Below are 22650 nucleotides of genomic sequence, written 5' to 3' on the forward strand. Positions count from 1 at the left end.
TTCAAATCTAGTTGTTCAAATGGACCCCAAAAAGGGCCAATGAGAGGTTACATTTGGTCAGACTAATGCCTTTTAGACAATTAATGATCTAATAAGCTCCATATAATTATAGGCTTATAACCAGCCATCAATTAGAGAGGAATTTTCAAGCGATTTTTTAGCTTTTAGACCTTTAATCCTCTCCATTCGAGATTGCCTAAACTTGTGAATTATCAAAAAAGTGACAAATGAACACATCAAAATAGGGGCTTATTAACGAGAGAAGGGTGGACTGCCGTGACGCTAGCTGGTCCCCTTTTTGGAAAAAAGGGGCTTATTTACGAAGAAATCTAAACATTATCATTTACATCTTTACATGAAATAGTTACAATGCAAGCTAAGAAGGTGAAAGATCACTTCTCTACAAGCAAAGCTTTCATAATCCTCAACTCTACAACGTTAAACCGATATCTCCGACGGGCACTTTCAATCGGAATGGCTGCTCCTCCTAAGCTCCCACGCTCCGTTTAATGAACTGCAGGGTCCCCGAAAACAATCAGAATCTGTGAACAGACACAAGAACTTTCATCATGAGATTGTTATTTTTCGGCATTGGATAATGAGCTTCAGAGAAAGACCCCTCACTCTTTTTTTGACATCAGATTTTTGGCTTCATTTATAGCATCACTCGCTGCGAATAGCGCCATCTTCTTCACCTGAAAACAGCAAAATCGTTAAGCCCAAGAGACAACTCCAGACATGCCGCATTCTTGCCTTGTATCGTATACATTGTACGGAGACAATATAAGATTAAGCCCGTAGCATTTTCACTGTGCAGGTATACTTCTTTGCTAACGTATAGAAATATACAAGTTTTCTGTAACCAGACATAATACGAAAATCATATAATCGTAGTGCTGCCTGCATGCAAAACTAATAGTTCAACCTATTACGATCAGATTATTCGGGATGCAAAACCACCTAACGATGAGCTCCAGGACCAATCCAAATTAACACTACCTCCAATTTATCTTCCTTGGATCTATGTTTTTCCGGAAGCAAGCGAAACTCCTCTGTTAGTCGGATGCATTCTTGAATATTTTCGGGGGAAACAAAATCGAGGGCCACTTTAATGCATGACTGAGAGAAGAGAAAATGAAGACAGTGTCAAACTTGATACATTACATGAATATTGATAATCTAGCGCTGCTAAAGAAAGTAAGTCGTGATAAATTGGCAAATCAATGGGAGGAAATCTCACCTTCCTATTTCGCACTTGATGTGGGCATCCAGCAGGAATGAAAACAGCCTCGCCGAGGTGTTGCTCAAATGTCCAAGGCTCAACATCTGAAAGTAATTCACATTCACAGTTAATAACTCGTCAAGCAAGAATTACTCGGTTATAATTCTGGTTAACAAGAATGACTTGCTAAATGCACGCAACTCCTTACCAAACTCTTCCTTCAACTTCTTTTTATGCTTCTCATTAAGATAAAGAGTCTGGTCGTGAATAGGATGAATAACCTGAAGCAAATTCAAGTGCAGCACATCAACTTAGAAACGACTTAATTCAAAGTAATATTTGAAAATGGGACAAGCCATGATACGTACAGAATTCACGGGGGAATTACTGATGTGGTAGAATTCTTTGTGATGCTTCTGTAGGTACTCTTTTAACTTGGGTACATCTTGGCGACGGAAAATGTCCCACACAGCACCTCCATATACAACCTCTGAAGTATCATTACTTCGAGCATTTCTAGTTGGAATTGAACTGGACTCCAGGGCATTGACAAACTTCATGTCTTCTGTCAAATTAGAAGGCTCAAGATATTCGTTACATGAATTCCTTTCAATTATTTCATTTTCAGCTTCATATTGCTTCTGTAATTGGTTGATGATTTTCCGCTGTCGTGGAGGAATCTTTACTTCCGTTGTGTGTGTCAGCACATTAACCTAAACAGAAATTGTGAAAAACGGTTGAAGTAGCAGTGGAATTGCATAGAAAAATGAGAACGATAGGCAACAATAGCTAATAAAGAACAAATCTAAAGTTGATTAATTGTGTACCGCATCAGAAATGTCACAGTGCAGTTTTGTTACTGAATCACCTCTACCAAGCTCCTCCATTGTTCCATAAGCGATGTACGTCTTTGGTCCCAAGTCTGGCTTTAAGGCAACAGGAAGCTTAGTCGCAAGATTTAGAACACCCGATTTGGGATGGGTATAGTCACAAAATGGAAGCATGGCAATACATTCGGCAAAATGCCTTGGTAAACACTCGTCAAAGGAATTTGATGCAGGCCAATCCTTCAGCTTCAACATCTCTGGCCACCCAGTGCTATACTTACGGCCCTCTATATAGCCCTTAAAGAACTGAAAAATATTAATCTCAACCTGCAGTGCCAAATTGAAAGACAGTTAAACAAATATAGGGGAGATGAAATCTGCATTCAACATGTTGAAAGTCCACCACGTACCTCACACCAATCAAGGCAATCAATGGCTTTGACCCTGACAGCCTCCTCTTTCAATACTTTTTTCGCCCCAATAAAAGCCCTCCACATAACCATTGGTTCCCAGCTCAGGCCAGCAGCCTTTTTTAGTACATTCCGAACTACAACAGGTTCGCCTCTCGTCCAGTGTAACTGGAAATGCTCAATATCATTGTCCCCCAGATGAACAGAATTTGGGCAGTAGAGAAAGTTATCATGGGAGTGCTCCCTATAAGCCGCCTGCCTTACTTCAGAAGCTTTTACTCCATCTCCAGCAGAACTGATAGAATGGCACAAAGAACATCCTCGAGAAAAATCAATATCTGGTGCCTGATAATTGATAGTGAGGTACTCGGAACTCAAAATTAGTTTTTCAACCCAATTAGCTTCAAAGATACGTCTCAGTTCAAGTAATTGGGCACCACAACCTCCCCGTGCTTTAGGAGGACAAGGAATCCTACCATCAGCCTCCGCTATCCAATCAGGAAAATCAGATGACATGTCACTTGTGCACCCATTTAATGGTACAGCCATTTCGCTCTGTGATACATTCCCATTAGCAGGAATCTGGCCATTTGTGACTGTGCCTTTACCATATACTCTTTGAAAAGACTGCTGACAAGATGATTCTGCTTCACCACCTCCAGGCTGGCATCCTTCCCTTAGTTCCGAGCAACAAGTGAGACAGAGATCGTAAGAACAATCAGGATTGGGGCAGCTTCTGTGGAAATTGACAATGGATGTGTTGCAATTGTCACTGTAGAATTTGTTCACGGTCACAAACTTGTACCATATGAATGAAACTAAAATACATTTTACTCAAATCGTAGGATATTCATGAACACCAGTACTCATTGGTAAGTAACCCCCCAGAAAACTATGTGATCGGTCAAGTCCAAACCTACCTAGTAAGATGGTAACAGAGTAACCATTTTATTTATCAACGTAACTGATTACATTAACGTACACATTTATGAAATTCCTGAAAAAGTAACTTCATAGATAAGTAGTATTTCAACTTCAATCATAAGGTCGAATAAGATGATACCAATACACTCGATCATCATCCTCTAGTATGGACCTCGTGAAGTCCTCCTCTGTCAATTGGACGCCTATAAGAACAAGTACGGAAAACCTGTCCTTAAATATTTCTGAACCATCAATCTAGCATATAAAATGAAAGTTAAAAAGGAAAACAAATCATATTACAATACCCCGCAAACAGCATTCCACATCTAACTCAGATTTCTGCTCCTGTTGGATATGCCGAAGGAGAGGAAGTGTCTTGCATAGCAAGTAAAGCAACTTTTGCAACTTAACATTTGCATCTGTTTCTTCATTCCCAGCCTGTAAAACAAGTACTTTGTTTGGTATAAAAAGGAAAAAATTGCTTTCCTAGGGCAGGAAGAAACGAGACGAAAAGAAGAAGAAAATCAAGGTACGGCCCACACCACCACAACTAAATCCTCCTTGAGGCATATTCTGCAGTTGCAGTTACCACGACAATATGGACAAGCAATCTCTATGTCCTGTTTTGTCTTGTCTGGATACCTATTCATTTGAATGAACATACCATCAGAAACGTTTGATGAGACTCATTCATATCAGCGAGATGAAAGAACATTCATATTAATCGACAATTAACAGAAAAGTTTACATTGTGACAACCAAATGATCATTGAATTGGAATTACCACTTTGCAAGGCAAGCGTAGCAATAGCGTTTCCTTCTGCAGTTTAAACAAACAACGACACCTTTTCTGCCATTCTTCAAGCACTGGTGGCACATTAAACTCTCCTTTTTATCATCCTAAAAGAAGAAGAAAAAAACTGTTAAAATGCATTGCAATAGAAGATTTGAATTAACTTGTAAAGGTATATATATTCTATATGTAGGGAAAAGACACAGGATATTTGTACAAAGAGAAGTGGCTTGTTCAAATGAGTAACATCCTAATAAGCTTGTTCAGATAGTTAATCAATTTAGGAAATATTGAATGTAGGACAACTCACCCACATATCAGTAGATTTTCCCCTGTTAAACTCAGTGGCAATCGGATGCTGGTTGTTGAACTTCCGGGGTCTCCCTCTAGGCCTCTTATGGCAATTGTTTTCTATACCATCAGAGTTTTTCAACTGCTCCACAGGGAAACCGAAGTCCTTCCGGGGTCTCCCTCTAGGCCTCTTATGATAATGTTTTTCCATAAGAGAGTTTTTCAATTGCTCCACAGGGAAACCGAAGTCCTCCTTCAAATCCTTTTCTTTCTGATGTTCTACCTCCAATGCAGATGCTGAACTTTGATGCTGCAGTGCTGCAATCTTACTCCAAGCTTCAGCAATAAGAATTTGTCTCTTTTTCTTTGAACCCTTAGGTCGGCCGCGCTTTTTCTCTGATCTCTCATCTCCACCATCAACTTTTTCAACGTTTTCCCCTTCCTGCCTTCGGTGTTTTCTAGCAGCAGCATTTAGTCTCTTGGTTTTTGTACCCTTCGATCGACCATGCCTATCTTTTTGTTGGGCGTCCTCATTTCCTCCTTCATTATTACCAGAGGCTTCCACAGGCATTCGCTTATATTCCTCACCCAAAAGAATAGGCATCTCATTCTCCAAACCCGTCACGGAAGCATCTTCACCATTACCGTGATTGCCAACTACTATATCACCAGGCGTTTCCTGAATTGGCTCACCTACAATATTTTTCTTCCTAGTCTTTGAACCCTTTGGCCGACCACGCTTCTTCTTCATCTGAACATCCTCAGAAGTGGCTCCACTTGGCAATCTCCCCATTTCTTCTCCAATAATGATCTCATCCTCCAGCCCTGTCGAACAGACAACCTCAATCTTACTATCATTACCAACATTTTTCTTCTTATTCTTTGAACCCTTAGGACGACCACGCTTTGCCTTCAACCGCACAATCCCATCTCCAACTTCATAACCACTGCACACTTTAACTTCCATTTTCTCGCTTTGTTCACACATGAGATCAAGCATTTCTTTCTTCAAACCGATAGGCGGAGCAGATATGTCAATGCCCTCAGCCCCTAATATTGACATGCCATGATTTTCCTCTCCTATAAGATTTTTCTTAGTCTTTGAACCCTTTGGTAGACCAACCTTTTTCTTTGGCCGAACGATCTCATTCCCAACTTCATTGCTGGTGGTGGCTATGGCAATCAATTCCTTAGTTTCGTCACCCACAACGGGCGCCAAAGCCTCAATTTTATCATTCACAATAGCCTTCTTTCTAATTTTGAAACCCCTTCGTCGAGCTTGCTTACTCTGTGGCTTCACAGTCCCTTCTCCACCCACATTTTCACCAGGCATACCCTCATTTTCATCATCTGCAAGGTTGTTCTTTTTCTTGTTCTTGGACCCCTTCGGTCGACCTTGCCTGCTCTTTGGCCTCACAATCTCGCCTTCACCCACATTTTCTGCAGCAATTCCACTCGATTGCACAACACCCTCTTCAGCACCAACAACTTTCTTCTTGTTCTTTGATCCTTTCGGCCTCCCACGCCTCCCTTTCGACCCAACCCCCTCTTCTTTAGCAGTTTTTCCACGCCTATCTTCGCCACATTCACCTCGACTCTCCACCATTCCACCTCCATTTCCAGACGCATTTCCACTCAAGCAGCCCTGATCTCTTTCACCACCCCATAACAAACCACTCTCACCGCCTAAAAGCCCGGCGGCTCCGCCTCTGACTCCACCACCAAACAGGCCTTGAATTCCCTCACCGGCATTTTCACAAGCATACAGATCACACCCAACATCTTGATTTCCCACACCACCGCCAAGTCCGCTACAAGAATGCTCACCACCCCAAAACCCAATGCCTCCGCCACCACCGTCAAGACCCAAACAGCCACCAGGGTCCTTATTTCCAACAAACCCAAATCCAAAATTCTCACAACCCAAAATCTTACCTCCATTTCCAGAACCAGCTCCGCCGAAGCCACCTCGAAATTCTTCAATTCCAAAACCTTGACCGCCAAATTTACATACATCTCCACCACCACCACCCCAAAAGCTCACACCTTCACCATCAATCCCAAGGCCGCCGCCACTCACTTCACCAAAAAGGCGCGCAATTTCATCCCCAACACTCAGCCCGCCGCCGTTTCCACCGCCGAACCACCCTTCAGCTACCTCCCCTGCAACACCCAGATCCCCATTTCCCAAAATTTCACCACTTTCCTGCCTGTTTCTCTTCTGCCTCTGTTCACCGCCCTCAGCTCCCCCGCCATTTTCACCATTCCCAACCTCCTCCTGAGCTTTCCTCTTCCTCTCCGCTTCTTCCACCACCTTCTCCATCCTCCTTTAACCGCTCACTCCTCAGCTGCAACCAGACATACCGCTTCAGCTCACAGAATTCCAAGTTCTTACAACATGAAAATGATCAAACATTCAAAAAACCACCTCGGAAAACGAAACGAAACTGCCTACTGTTTTGTGTTTCTGTTACTCGTAATTACTATTGTTTTGGGACATTAAATGTTGTTGGGCCGAACAGACACCGAGAAGTCCCTCGGCATTCGAACCATCTTTTCTGGCTTTTTTTTCAGATGGAAGGGACAGACAACACCCATGTGTAACTTTGGGCGACGTCGTTTTCATGGATAGGTGGTGGATTGGAACCCAGAGATTTTTCAGTGTGCCGCTAATAAATTTCGTGACACCAAATTTTATGACACTTAAAGTACCATATCATGTCCTCGACGTATTAAAAAATTTCTCTATTAAACTGTCCATGTGATCTTATTTTGTTGGCAAGAGGTGGAGGAAAATGACTTGGGAAAATGACGTCAGTTATAATTTGATTTCTAATTTTTTATTTTAAGAAACGAAAAAACTCTCATTTAAAATTAAATAGAAATGAATTAACGTTGAAATCAATCGTATCATGACATGTGAAAAAGTTAAAATATTTAAAATTTGGAACACTTTTACAATTAGGGGTGTGAAAAAAAAAAGGAAAAAAAAAAAAAAGTCATTTATATTTTTAATTTTTTCCAATAAAACGTGACTATTTTGACAAGACAATAGTGGCGTAACCGGAAGTGAGCTGACACAACTAAAATCTATGTGATCTCATGTTACACTAGTGTCCAGGAGGATCATCTTTGGATTCCCTTTACTAGGATTCTGAGGATCCTTAAATCATTGTATATTATACGGTCAGTTTTCGTTAAATACTATTTATATTTAATTTAAAATAAAAGTATTTAAAATGATTTTTGGCCACACGATTTAAGATGAACGGACATGATTTGAGGATCCGAAAAGGATCCTCATTCCAAGAAAGAGATCATCTCCGGATCCCTTTTACCAAATCCACCAAGTCTGAGGATTCGGATTATTAAAATTTGATTTAATGGCTAAAGTTATTATAACTTTTAAAGTAAACTCTGTTTATAATCATTAGATTAAATTTCAATGATCCGAATTCTTAAACTTGATAGATTAAAAATGAAGGGATCATCCCTTTCCCTCAGTCCACTAGGGCGGCCACATCTGATAAGAGTTTCCTTTTTTTAATTTTTTTGAGTCTGACAAGTCAGCTTTTTATTCGTCGTGATTTCCTCGGACTGGAATCTTTGACTTCATAAGACCTGTCGTTACCCTTCAGCAGTCCCTTGAAACTGTTAAATATGAAACTACCAGGCTATTCTAACGGCAAGGTTTTGTGGTCTGTTAGATAACGTCTAGTTTTAGATAACGTCTAGTTTTAGATAACGTCTAGCGTACGCTGCCATATTCTTGCTCTGCAATGCACACTTTTGATCAATGAGGTCCTAAAAGAAAAACAATAGCCAACAGAACGAAATGTTGGTATTTATACACCGATGATCCGAACACATTTATCTTCTAAGTAGTTCTAGCAAGCATTCAACACGCAGGCAAAACTACAACAGCATCATCATCTCAGACAAGCAGTCCTTGGCCTTCTCTTCCTCCTTCATCTTCTTTTCCCACCTGCGCTTCTTGAAATCGGCCAGCATTTGCGGCATCTTCGCCATCAGCCTCTCAGTGTTCTCCCGTTTCTCCTAGGCCATCCTGTCAACCGCGTGCCCTTTCCTCTTGGTTTTCATTTCTTTCCTCGCCGGGTCATATGGCCAGTCCTCTCCTGCAAGGAGAACTTCCCTTCGAATTTTAGCTCGATATTCTAGCAGATAGGGTGTTAAGTTTCTATCCTAGTAGATAGGTCGTCTTCGTATGGAAAAATGGTGCATACATTTTTATCACAAAGTCACAAGCATTTGAGAGGAGAAACAAATAGAAAAATTCCTCTACCTAATTCTAGTTCTACGAGGCCCTAAACTACAACAAACGAGCCCCCCACTTGACTAAAAGAATATGCATTTTCCCACTAGGCTTTTGTGGCTTTCTAAAACATAGATGAAAACGTGATCCTCCGCCAGACACTCAACTGGACAAAGATCTGAAGGCTCTCCCTTCTGTTTGGTTCGACGGTGCCTCGTTCCTTCAATTTATGTCAGTTGTCACCTCGGGGTCATTCTGCTTTGCGGTGCATAAAGTTGATGCTGCAATGATAAAGGCCGCAATTAAAACTCATTGACGAAGGAAGGAAAATAAAGCAAAACTACACAGATGATAAACTACTCAATACGGGCTCCTGTCTAGTGCAATAGCAAGTTTGAAATGATTTACTTCAGTATCCACGATTTATATAACTATCCATATTCCCTAATTTCCCACAATAATGGATGAAAACGTATTTAACACAGCCGACGGACTGAATGAAAAAGGGTCCTAGAATCCAGCACTAGTCTAATAATTTCTTTTTATCGGGTTGGTGCCTGCAACTGAAGGCACATGGCAGGTTACTTTTACGACTGTACTGCACTTTATTGTTAGTTAAGATATGTTACGGGTGTTACCTGCGTTACATATGATGAGCTATCAGCCAGGAACTTGAGAAAATCTTGCTTCTTTCTGTCAAAATTGAACTTTGCGTTGTCCAATAATGATTGTTCACTCTTCATATCTTCCTGCAGTTTGTCTTTTTTCCACTTCAACTCGTTGATTTGTCTTTCAGACTCGAGATAGTTTTTGCGTAGGCCTGATGTTGCTGACAGTTTGGGGAATCTCACATCTACATCTTCCCTGACATCAGATATGTTTAAAAACTAAGACGTTAGCAGCAAACAAAATCCTTGTTAGCATTAACAAATGACCACAATATCTAGACATTTCAAAAGTTATATATATCTTAAATTGTTTGCACGTTAAAATTTTCAAAAGTGGTTTCAAAAGACGGTGTGACAAAACTACTTCAATATAATATGGGGTTAAATTTAGTTTTTGATTTCATTTATTGGCAGAGCTTCTTACCGGTTGCCAAGAGAAAACACACCAGTTGACCTAATCATCCCGCCATCTAAAGAAATGGCTCCATCACTAATACAAGGAAGAGCAGGAACCATATCTGCCCTTGTTTTATATACTTGCAAGCGACCAAAGAGGCTATAAAATAAAGTCGCTCTTAGGCCACATCCAGTGGCTGTGAGACAATATAAGTTAGTGCTATCCACATTAATCATATTTACAGCATAACCAAGAAATCCAGGTGGACACCCCCCATTGGCTAACCTAGGCTTTATAATATCAAGCCTCATCTGTGGGTCATCGGGCACAGATGCACCAGCATATGGTCTGCAGAAAAGAAAAATAAAAGAATTTGACTTCATAGTCGATATAATGAAGTTTACAAATCAATACTTGTTCAGATTGCTTGAGGTATGACAGTATATAGGACACATACCTTAAATTTTCAAGACAAATGACCTGAAATCGGCCTTCCAATGTCCTACCAATGGATGAACCAAGTCCATGAAGACCAGCAGATTTCTTTATGCAGCCTTCATTCTCATACACTTCTAGAGCTTTAACACCCTCATAAGTCTTACAGACAATTGCCAACATAGTCTCGATCCCTAAGTACTCTGAAAAAATCCTGCACATCCCAAATAAGCGGAATGAAAACTAGGTCTGGTATAGTTATTGGCCTAGATAGATAGGGTGGGAAGGGGAGAGCTGGAGAGGGGGTCAATTAGAAACATTTTCATGGCCAGGTGTTATCAATGTGCTCATTCTACACCGCCCCTAAACTAATGGATCCGTTTACACCTGGTCAGTAAAATTCCATCTCTATTACAACAAACATATCTATTGCAGTACTATGGCACCTAAACTCACCCCTCACTATCCAAAATCAAAGGACTAGTAGTGAAATGCACGGAAAAGCAGAGACACAACTAATGACTAAAGCACAATTTCACAACTTGAGAAATAAGTAACAACAAACAATATGGGAACTTTGACCTGCTAAGATTATCATCCTCTACTTTGCCAAGCATACCAACAATACCCACGACATCCTTGATCGGGGAAAGAAGGGCAGCCTGAGTACCATGACGAGTTTTCAACTGCCATAAAATGCCTGCGGCAGACTTCTCCTGCTGAAGAATCTTTTCAGTAGTTTCCTCCTCACTTTTACGGCAAGAATGGCCATCATCTTCGATTTTAGGAGTGGTTGAGGTGTGATACTTGCCTAGAATAACTGAAAGGAAATGCTTCAGTAGAGAAGCTATGGGAACAAAGGAAAAAGTGCCCAACAAAGAATTCCGAACTGTGTGCTTACATATTTATTAACATTTTTAGTTCACTTGTTTGAACTAGATTTATTACATCACCAATGAAATGTAGATAGTGGAGGAAGAAGAAAAAGAAGATATTGTACCTTGCAAATCGAGAATAGAGTCATCTAGTTTGTGCTTCTGAGACTTCAGCAGTTTTATGTTGTCCTCATGTTGTTTAATTTTCATTCCCATCATTTGTAAATCGTCTTGAAGTTTCTGCATAGATTAGCTCTTTGAAAGTCAGTTAGTTTGATCCATCCTTGCTCAAAAAAGGATCCTCCACAATAATTTCATTAATCATGAATAACAAAAACATTGAAATGCTACAATTTTGTTATGATTAATTAATTACCTCGAATGAAATGCAAGGTGAAATATCAACTATATATTACCAAAATGCATGGTATATCAAAATATAAAGGGTCTCGAGCATAGGTTCTTGTACGACCTTAGTGTAATAGATGATGGATTCTGCTTGCGAGAAGCCTTCAGTTTTGACTTCATCCTGCACAACTACACTAGTTTCTTTTTTATCTACTTGCATCAAAGCTGCAGGATCTTGAACAGACAATGGCGTCGGCTGACCTGGAACCTGCAAAAGAATGATTAAATAGCATAAATAGTACAGACAGAAACCAAAATGCACGTACACAGACTATGCAGACTGTTCATTAAGTTTGACGTTGGGCACGAAAAAAAATGAGCACAACTTAGAAGTGATCTCCGCTCGCTAATAAGTTCCTGGAAGTACAAACTAGCACCTACAAGCACAGGGTTTTCTAAATGTTCAATATGTTTCTTTACCAACAAGAAAGGCCTGCAAACAATATCCAGTCACCACTGCAGCAAGGCACATACATATTTCTATGCCTCAAGTTCTTAAATTAACGGCAGTGTCTACAGCGAAAACTAAATCAACCGGAAAATTGTTTTAGAACACTAACGCCTCATGCCACGAAAGAATTTACGCAATTCAAGACCGCGGTTTCAGACTACAAATCGCAAACGCCTCTAAAGGGTCAATTCGAAAACTTAATTCAAGCAATTTATAAGCACCAAATTCCCCATAAAACTGCCAATGCCGAAAATGCAAAGATGCATGCTGATTTTCCATTCTTTCTTCTTCCTCTTGGAAGCTTACAGTACCGGAAAATTTAATTGTAAAGCTAAAAACTCGAGAAAATTAACCAAACTCAGTTACCAAAAAGCTCTTAAAAATCAAAGAATTGCATTGAGCACCGAATTGAGGTTTAATTTTTTGGCATTCGAAGCAGGAAAAATCAATGGCGAAGAGAATAACGACATGCATTTGAATTACCACAGCTAATTCTATGCTGGGCGTTTGACTGGCTGGTAAAATGCTTCAAGAGAGGAGAGAAGCAGAGAAAATTTTGAAACTTTACAACCTAAGAGAGGTACCCAGTTGTTTTCTTGCATTTTCTGGGCTGCCAAACAGAGGGCAGAGAATGAAAATTTATAGGGTTCTCACCTGGTTGCTGGGTTGGAACATCTTCCGAGTTGACTCAGTGTTCTCGCCGGTGGCTCTCGCTCACTGAGTCACTCTCTCTCTCTCCAGCTGCAACTGTCTCTGATTTTCTGAGTTATAAAGTTGGGCCTTATTCTCCTCGGCGGAATCGAGGACCGTTGGATCAAATTGGATCCACCGGTATAGTTAGGCCCATATGATCCAAGGGCCGTAACTTGATCACTTACGAATAAAGTGGAATTCTATAGCTTTTTTAATTGTCTTTAGGTTGGTTTAGGATTGTTTAATTTTTTTTTAAAGCAGTTTGTTAGAAAAGTTGAAACCTTAATTGTGTTGCAATATAATTTTTTTTTTTAATGAATCTAAAACAACATAAAGCAGAAGCAACTCTTCGTATGTTTCTTAAAAAAAAGCTTTTTTCATCTAAAGCAAGCGAACAATACCAAGTAATGAAATTTTTATATTGACAATTATTATTATTTTTTTATAAAAGCACTTTTAGCACTATATTTTACTAAATATTTAATTACTTTTAATTGCTCTCTTCATAGTTATTTATTCTTATGACATAACAGAAGCAATTTCGAAAAAGAAAACATTAATTCAAAATATAAAATCTTTTTCATGTCAATGCTATCGAAATTTAATTTATTTGAGGTCACAAAATTTTTTCATATTAATATAAATATAATCAACATTTTGTGATTTTAAAAAAATGTCAATCAAAATTAATTTTGGTAACGAGTATTGATCTTAATTCTCAGTTAGTTGGAGTGAAAATTAGTTTTTATTCACCTATTTTAAAGAATTGAAAATTTATTTTTAGTGATGTTGGAAGACCGTAAATCAAAGGATGTATTTTTTTTTTCAAAAATCAAAGGATATATTGAAATCCATACTTTGGGCAAGGGTGTTTGTTACATCCCACATCGTCCAAGGAAGTGTATCCTATAAGCCTTATATGTATATTCTCATCTCTACCTAGCACGAGCACTTTTGGGAGCTCACTGGCTTCGGGTTCCGTAAGAACTCCAAAGTTAAGTGAGTTCGCGCGAGAGCAATCCCAGGATGGATGATCCACTGGAAAGTTTTCGTGTGAGTTCCCAGAAACAAAACCGTGAGGGTGTGGTAGGGGCTCAAAAAGGACAATATCGTGCTACGGTGGAGTCGAGCCCGGGATGTGACAATTTTGGTATCATAGCCAATCCCTAGCCGGAAGTGGGGTGTGGTAGGGGCTTAAAGCGGACAATATCGTGCTACGGTGGAGTCGAGCCCGGGATGTGAAAATTTTGGTATCATAGCCAATCCCTAGCCGGAAGTGTACCGACGAGGACGTCGGGCCCCTAAGGGGGGTAGATTATTACATCTCACATCCCACCTAGGGGAGTGGATCTTATAAGCCTTATATGTATATTCTCATATCTACCTAGCACGAGGCATTTTGGGAGTTCATTGACTTCGGAGTTGAGTTCGCGCGAGAGCAATCCCATGATGGGTGACCCACTGGGAAGTTCTCGTGTGAGTTTCCAAAAACAAAACCGTGAGGGTGTGATAGGGGCCCAAAGCGGACAATATCGTGCTACGGTGGAGTCGAGCCCCGAATGTGACAATGTAAGATGACATATTATCTCTATTAATTAATGAAACCCTTTTTGTCAATCAAAAGAGGGTGAAAATACTACTTAGTCATCTATCACACAAAAAAAAATAATGAGCAATAATGTAATTTCACATGTCCAAATTTTACTGTTTTTTATTGAAGTCTTACTTACATGTGATGTTAAAATACCTCCAGTATTAAAAAAAAAAACAAAAACAAAAACCTCCTACTCTTCTCTCTCTCTCTCTCTCTCTCTCTCTCTCTCTCTCTCTCTCTCTCTCTCTCTCTCTCTCTCTCTCTCTCTCTCTCTCATTTTCTAAAAATGTGTTCATACACGTAAGTTGCAGTACATCATAAACCGCTGCAAATCTATCTAACAATGTATCAAGACATTTTTTTTACACTATTACTAACATGTTAACATCCATATTGAAGCATTATTGACAATTTGACATTGATATCAACATCTCATATCCGCACGCAACGATACTGCAGCAGTTATATGGATGACATACTACAACCTATCAAGTATCCCACTTCAACATAAACAGTAGAGCGGGATCCTCTTTCTAAAGTTTCTCTCTTATAAGATAAATCGAAATATTATGATTTTTCAGTATCCTATGAACTAAAAGAGAATCAAACGACAGTAAATCAAAAGGATAATGAATTTGATATTTTGCATAACATCATACACTCCAACCACTGCAACTATATATATATATATATATATATATATAACTCAGAAGAACATGAAGCCAATGTCAGTGCTGCAAAACTAATTACAGGTCATCAGTGATTCCTACGACGGACAAATATATACACACTACTTGTAGCACTTCCTGTGTGCACAAAACAACCGTGTTATCGGACCCGAAACGTAAGAACCTATGAACAAGTAACTGGAGAAGTAAGAAGAGACTCTTCATTTCTCAACTGTAATCTATACTGCAGTCATTTTCTTTTGAAACTCCTCCGCCATCTTTGTTATCAGCTTCTGTTACTTCTTCAATTTCTTCCTGGCCTTCTTCAACGCTTTCTTGTGATTCGACTCGTCCCCACCCCTATGTAATACTGCTTAGTACCCTGAACTTGAAAAAAATCTCTCCAAAAACAGACCATACAAACTTCGGTGTAGCAGCCAAGTAACCTAACCCGATAAAGCTGCGGTGCTACCCGTTTAATGCTCTCAAACCACTCTAAGATATGCAATTAACATGTTAATCCATGAGAAGTTCTTCATTGTGTTCGGAATATGGTGGTACACTGGATGTCATTATATTAATGGGAGCGTTTTACTTTTTAAGTTATTAATTTTTTAACATAAGTATCTCACTACTTATATAATAACAAGTAGTGTCACTCCGTATTTCGAGCACACTCTCATTAATCTATAAATGGTCGACCCCAATTATGTCTTAAACTACTTGTAAAGGAAGGGTCCTCATAACTACTAGAAAATATGTTATTCTTCCGATGCAAGATATTGAGTCATAACCAAATGCGACAAACACAAATAAGTAATTATCCGTTGTTGTTTAGTTATTAACTAAAAAATGAAATAAAAGAGATTAACTACTTGATAAGTAAAGATTCAACAAGAAATTCAGTTTACCAAATCTTAATTAGAATTAAAGGAAGGTAAATACATGATGATAACAATTAGTAGTAGTTGAGACCTCTTAGTTTAGGTAGTTGAACACCACCATCTCATTCCATCAACTTGCATTAGGTAACTTGGATAAGATACATTATTGCTTGACTATAATGATAATTACGTGGAGAGACCAATTAGTGCATGGTCTTACTTTGGAAGCACCATTCCAAGTAGTCTAAAGCCATATATGAGTTTTTGTGGTTCATCTGTGCAAATGAGGGATTCTCTCGTATGTAACAATATCTCCCTGATTACGTGATATGAATTACTAGTTGAAAGATATACTAATTAATATGAGAATATATACCTATCACACAACAAAAGAGATACTAATACGTCATGGTTACCAATTTGGACAAAACTTTAAAGCTGGACGGTTTAGTTGAAATACAATATGAAATGAGCCCCATGTCTGTTAAATAAGTTTATTTAAGAAATTTCTCATTTGAAGCTGAGTGATTATATTAATATGACTAGGGCTGGTTTGGTATTGTTGTGTTTTGAAAAAAAAAACTATTTCTGCTGTGTTGTGAGAATAAACTCATTTTTGCTGCTTCACGTTTTCAGCTTTTTTTTCTCTCAAAATTATGAAAATAAGTTGTTTTTAAGTGTTTACCAAACACTTTTTTAGCTTAGTTTTTTTTTATACCCATTTTTTATAAAAGCACATCGATACCAAACTAGTACTAAGACTTGGTTTGGTACTGAGGTGATTCTGAAAAAAGCTGGTATCAAAAAAAGCTAGGAGCTGTTTTTGTGTTTGGTAAACATTCAGTTTTAGCTTTTTTTCACAGTTTTGGATGAAAAAAAGCCAAAAACAAGAAGTTGCAAAACCCAGCTTTGAAAAATCGGTTTTTTTTCACATCTGTTTTACATAAAAGTTTACCAAACACTATAATACTGTTTTTTTTTTCAAAAGCACTTTTACAAAAAAGTTTACCAAACACTCTGCTGCTTTATTTCATAGCCGCTTATTCTCACAGCACAGCAGAATCAGCTTTTTTTTAAAGCACAACAATACCAAACCAGCCCTAACTATATTGAAAGGTGCTTTTCACCAGTCATAATTTAATCCATCAAAAGTAGGGCTTAAAGGTGAGATTGTGGGACTCCTCTTTCTCCTTTCTAATGAAGCATTTTCTTTATATCTTGCTTGAATGTCCCTTTAAATGCAAGTGTTAGGTCATATCTACCTTAATTAAACTCTTTTATTTTTCGATTTTAAAGTCTCAACCACAACCAATACTACCTCAAGCTTGGTTCTGCGCAGGACTTTGGTCTAATATAACTTCACACAGCTCAGCAGATGACTGAAGGAGGTTACACTGCATGTTTCTTAATTCATCAAAACAGACAAATCTAATCTATTCTTTTGAGAGTACAATAAAAAAATATTATCGTGATAATATTTTAAATTAATTACGCATCATTGTGTATTTAATCTTTTTACATGGCAGTTTGTATTGGCTTGGTATATCATGCATCAAGAAAAATTACTTGCATGTGAATATCATTGTAGCTGTATCCAAACATCACGTAGTGCCAAATGTCTAACTTTTTCATGTGGTAGTTCATATTGACTTGAGATACTATTATTATGAATGACATCTAATGAACTCTTTTTGTGGTTGTAAAAAGTTTGGGAGGAGAAGATTGGTTACTATATTCACCAACGCCAAGATGTACCCACAATCTCGAGCCGGAAGGACTTACACGTTGCACCAAACTACTAGCTGACGCAGGTATAGATTTACGTAAATGTTTATAGATCGCACACCAACATCAATTGCTGTTAGTAACAATCAAACTTTGATGGGGCGACACATACAAAAACCTTACCAACTGAGCCAGCCCTCATTGGCTCTAACTAGGTCTTTCTCCTCCCTCACAAGTAACACCCAATGGTAAAACACACTTAGTATTGAGGTGCTTTTATAAAAAGTGGGTATAAAAAAAAAAGCTGAGTTCAAAAAGATGTTTAATAAACACTTAAAAACAGCTTATTTTCACAGTTTTGGATGAAAAAAAAAAAACAAAAAACGTGAAACAGCAAAAATAAGCGTATTCTCACAACACAGCAGAATCAATTTTTTTTTTTTTTTTTTTAAGTATAACAATACCAAATTGGCCCTTATTTAAATAACCAAAAGGAAGTAGTTGAATGATATTTTAAATCTATGTGTTTCACAGGTGAATAATGATAAGTTTTACAACATGGCACCAACACGAACATAATTTCTCGTTGAAAATAACAAAAACAATAATATGGTTGGCTACTGACAAGGGGGTTGGAGTTGGAGTTTTCCCCAAATCAGTATGTTTGGGTTTGGCTAAGTCGGAAGCGTATAATTTTGTTAAAGTGTGGGGGTTGTGCTGTAAAAAGAATTTGGTCAACGCCAAAAGCGCCAGGGTGGTTGATGAAAATCGGAGCCGGAGCCGGAGCTGCAACCAGGGATGAAGGAGAAAAAAATTCATACAACATAATGACACTGTGTAGTAATTTTTAATTAATTAATCATGTGTTACGTATGAAAAAATTAAAATATAATATATAATTAATTTAAAATATTGCTACAATGTATCTTAAAAAAATAAAAAAGAAATGAAAAGTATTTCACAGAGAAAGAAACCAAATATCATGACAAATATGTTGAGAGGATGTCTTGTGTTGTTGGGTCACTGTTGACTCACTGCTTACCACTTACCATGGTCCTTCTCTTTCTGCAACTAAAAACACCTTAATTATTTGAAATTATTTTCTGCTTTTTGTATTTGTAGGGGGCAAAATGGCTTTGAAGTTTCAACTACTTAAATTAATATTGTACTTGATAGGGAAAGTCTTTTGTTTTTGCTTCTTGTACAAGTTTGGTAGTTTGTGTATTGAATAAAAAAAAAGGTTTAATCATTTGTAAATATACATCAAAACCTTTACCACTTTATTAGAAATACCCTACTTCGCATCTCTAAATGATGCAGTAGAAGTCCAATATTAAAGAAATTCTTGAATACAAACGATCATATCATATTATCATTACAGGCATGCACGTAACATCCTATTTATCTATATTTTAATTTCACTTTCAAACTGATTTTTTTTTGTGTATAAATCATACAGGTGTCCGGATTAAAAAATTTCTCGCCAAATTGGGTCAGCCCCAACTGCATCATATATACATATGCATAGTGTACGTAGGTAGTAACTAACTAGTACTGGACAAGTAGCTACAAATTTCTACAAGATCGATTCACACGTGAAATCGTTAAATAGTAACGGCGATTGCGCACCCTCACAAAACTACTACTCCTCACTTCCCCATTCGGCCCTCTCTCTCTCTCTCTCTCTCTCTCTCTCTCTCTCTCTCAGACATCTTTTCACTCTCTAGATCTCTTCAGTCTTGATATTATCAGCTCATTTTCTCAGTCTGTGAGAGAGGCTACTTCCCAACAAACATATACATACACATATATACATAAATACATACATATATATATATGTCTGAACTCTGAAAAATATATATGTGTTTGTGTGTATGCGCTCCCGTGAGATGAGAGCAATATGATGGCGGCAATAAGAAGTTGATCTTTTGGCCGGCGGGCCGGAGATGGGGAAGAAAGGAAGCGGCTGGTTCTCCTCCGTCAAGAAAGTTTTCAAACAATCTAAGGACTCGCCTGAAAAAAAGGTTTTCTCTTAATTCCATTCTTTCATTTTTCTTGGCAAGTTTTCAAATAGTTTTTCATATAATTTCTTAATTCGAAAGAAAAAGTTGTTCTTCACAAAATTATTTTTTCTTTTGAGTTTATTTTCTGTGAAGTTTTTGTACTAATCATGATCACACCAAGAAGGCAAGCAATGATACAATTTATTATACCTAATTAATCCATTTTTTATTTAAGCAATATAATGATTTAAGATAAATTATTGAAAAGGGATTCGAGTTTTTTCGTTGTTGTTGGAGATGATTCAATCTTAGATACAGAGAGGTGAACACATTGTTTTGCCGTTATATAACTCGAATTTGTACGCATAATTTGTATTCATGAATCACTAATGGCTTCTAGTAATCTTATTACAAACCAATATGAGCTAGCAAATGATTAACTTAATGATTTGGGTTGGATATATAGAAGAAAACACATATCAACTATCAAGATCGTGACCTTTGTTTGTTTGGAGGTGAAGTGAAATGGTTTGCCTCACATTAAAGATGCATGAGCTACCCTTTCGGCTCTGGCATTTTTAGGACCAGGAACGCAACCAAGATGCATGCCCCAACACTATATGGTCCCCTATCACCATCATCATATGCATACATAATACTGTAACTATAAGCTTTATATCTTTCCTGGCTAGGCACATGACTCGACGTGACTTATTATTGTCATGCCACCTAACCCATCACATCAATATATATTAGTTAACTTATTTGCTAATTAAGTGTTGGTTTTAGTGTGAATTATGATACTTGTTACGTAATATGATTTAATCTCAGAAGGAAATCGGTGAGAAATGCCAGCACGATGCAGCAGAAGTGGTGTCATTAGATCATTTTCTGGCAAAGAGCTCACCGGACGTCACGAACGATGAGAGAACCATTGAGTCGTCAACTCCTCTGAATAATGATCGTCAAGATAGAAGCCATGCCATTGCTATTGCTGTGGCAACTGCAGCTGCTGCTGAAGCTGCTGTTGCCGCAGCACAGGCCGCCGCTAAAGTTGTCCGATTGAGCGGTTACGGGCGTCACTCTAGGGAAGAAAGAGCTGCAATCTTCATTCAGTCATATTATAGAGGATACCTAGTAATTACCCTTTACCTTAATCTTTACTATATTTTTGTACATTGTTCTAAAATTCTACTTCAAGGATCTGTATGACATCAATACCCGAATTGTATGTTCACCTTGTTACTGAGATAATTCGTGACAAATCAATTGTTTTTTAGGCTCGTCGCGCGCTACGTGCGTTGAAGGGATTGGTGAGGTTGCAAGCATTGGTGAGAGGGTATAACGTACGAAAGCAAGCGCAAATGACAATGCGATGCATGCAGGCATTAGTGCGTGTGCAAGCAAGAGTACGAGCTCGAAGACTCGAATTAACCAAAGACAAGCATCACAAGAAGGATCATGATCAGAAAGATTACGACGAAGAAGAAGAAAGAAGAGCATTAATGGAGGAGGAAGAGCAAAAGCTCGAGAGTCCTCTGAGAAAATATGAAATGCAAAATACGAATAGGACTAGGCATCAAAGGCATCAAAGTTTCAAGGAAAATGATGCTGTGGTGAAAAGAGAGAGGGCTCTCGCTTATGCTTATAGTTATCATGTAAGTGATTTTGTGACGATCACACTGAAAAATTACTTTTTATTTTGCGTGACAGTGTTTAATAAAGTGTCGATTTTGTTTAACAGAGACAACAACAACAACTTCTACAGTCCATTTCAGATGGACCTGGATTTGGGCTCGAATCCAATATGCCTGAGAAGGCCCAATGGGAATGGAATTGGCTCGAGCAGTGGATGTCATCACAACCCTACCAAGACCACCACTCAAGCACTCGAGATACCTCTTACAGAACACCCATCAACACTACAACTACAAGGAAGAACTTGTATGAGAAAAGAGTTGAAATGGACACTACCGCACCTTCAAGCTCGCCTCACGTCAATATGAGCCCACTCAATCCAGACATGATTGATTCATATGCGTATCCAACCCGACAACACCGCCAACAAGGGTCGAATAACGTCCCTAGTTACATGTCCCCGACCCAATCTGCGAAGGCCAAGGTTCGAGGCCAAGGCTCGGGCAAGCAGCGCAGCCCGTCAACTCCTCAATGGAACCCTTCAATGAGGAAGGGGTCTGTTGTTGGGTCGGGCTGCGATTCGTCGAGCTCGGGTGGAGGGACAGCAAACTACCTGATCCCAAGTAGCCCAAGCCCGAAAAGTAATGGTCCGCGTGGGCATGCTAGAGGGGTTGTGGGCTTTGGGCCTGATTCACCCCATGGTGAGGATTGGGGCCTGCCGCTTGGTGTTCATGGTTGGAGACATAATTTCGGTTAGGTGCAAGTTAATATGGTGTGACATAAATTTTCCATTTGCAAGACATTTTTTGCTTATGATATGAACAAACATCGTATTATTTATTTTATGGGCATGGATCCACGAGGTTTTGTAATGATTATATATATATATTGTGAAATATTATACAAAATTGTGTTCCTGTGTCTCGTGATATGTATTTTTCTGAAAAAAAAAAGAGAGAAAATATTATACAAATTTCTTTTTTTTCTGACTGTCTAGTATGGATTGGCCCATAGCATGAACCGAAATTCATCATAGATGAATTCTTAGCTAACTCTTCAAAGGCTATTTAATTTGCATCCATAGGTGATCTGCTTTGGATTTTTTTTTGTTTTAATGGCTATTTAGTCAAAACTGTCTCTGAGATTGTCATAATTTCTCATGTTCCATGGATTTAAAATTGACAGAAGTGGTTCTTGAGATTGTCCATCATCAAATATTTTGGTCATTCTATAAAAAAATCTCCGTTAAATTGAAGAAACCAATAGTCCAAAATGAGGGGTGGATTTGACAAAATATCCTCAATTTAACCGAGATTTGTCACCGATGATCAAAATGATTGACCGTAGATAATCTCAAGAACCACTTCTATTGATTTCAAACCATAAAGACCAAAGTAAATAGTTATATCAATCTCATAGACAATTTTAAATAAAAATCTTAAATTAATTAAGATAATTAAGAGAAAAATCG

At 38.4% G+C, this 22650-nt stretch overlaps 3 protein-coding genes across 4 annotated transcripts; 1 reads left to right on the plus strand and 2 right to left on the minus strand.

The window, feature by feature from the left end:
* Positions 1-219: 219 nt before the first annotated feature.
* LOC137720060 (uncharacterized) lies at positions 220-7119 on the minus strand. Of its 2 annotated transcripts, none has more exons than XM_068459066.1 (13): positions 4487-7119; positions 4168-4283; positions 3926-4025; positions 3689-3821; positions 3523-3586; positions 2460-3231; positions 2050-2376; positions 1591-1935; positions 1431-1503; positions 1241-1326; positions 1000-1119; positions 625-695; positions 220-514 (listed from the first exon to the last, which is right to left on the minus strand). In XM_068459066.1, the coding sequence occupies exons 1-13, from the start codon at positions 6788-6790 to the stop codon at positions 466-468; spliced, it is 4560 nt and encodes a 1519-aa protein (XP_068315167.1). In that variant the 5' UTR covers positions 6791-7119; the 3' UTR covers positions 220-465. The 2 variants fall into 2 exon arrangements, with proteins under 2 accessions (XP_068315167.1, XP_068315168.1); XM_068459067.1 differs by having other exon boundaries at positions 220-542; positions 4487-7118.
* A 1102-nt stretch (positions 7120-8221) lies between these two features.
* LOC137721078 (protein DEFECTIVE IN MERISTEM SILENCING 3-like) lies at positions 8222-12716 on the minus strand. Its single transcript, XM_068460199.1, has 8 exons — positions 12629-12716; positions 11588-11731; positions 11241-11355; positions 10823-11060; positions 10263-10454; positions 9833-10153; positions 9379-9604; positions 8222-9021 (listed from the first exon to the last, which is right to left on the minus strand). Exons 1-8 carry the CDS (start codon positions 12647-12649, stop codon positions 8980-8982), a joined length of 1299 nt encoding a protein of 432 aa, XP_068316300.1. The 5' UTR covers positions 12650-12716; the 3' UTR covers positions 8222-8979.
* Positions 12717-19420: 6704 nt separating this feature from the next.
* Positions 19421-22100, plus strand: LOC137719404 (protein IQ-DOMAIN 21-like). The gene is made up of 4 exons (XM_068458443.1): positions 19421-19562; positions 20373-20678; positions 20822-21199; positions 21286-22100. The coding sequence occupies exons 1-4, from the start codon at positions 19485-19487 to the stop codon at positions 21934-21936; spliced, it is 1413 nt and encodes a 470-aa protein (XP_068314544.1). The 5' UTR covers positions 19421-19484; the 3' UTR covers positions 21937-22100.
* The last annotated feature ends 550 nt before the right edge of the window (positions 22101-22650 follow it).

This window comes from Pyrus communis, chromosome 16, assembly GCF_963583255.1.
Source record: "Pyrus communis chromosome 16, drPyrComm1.1, whole genome shotgun sequence".
Classification (NCBI taxonomy): Eukaryota; Viridiplantae; Streptophyta; class Magnoliopsida; order Rosales; family Rosaceae; genus Pyrus; species Pyrus communis.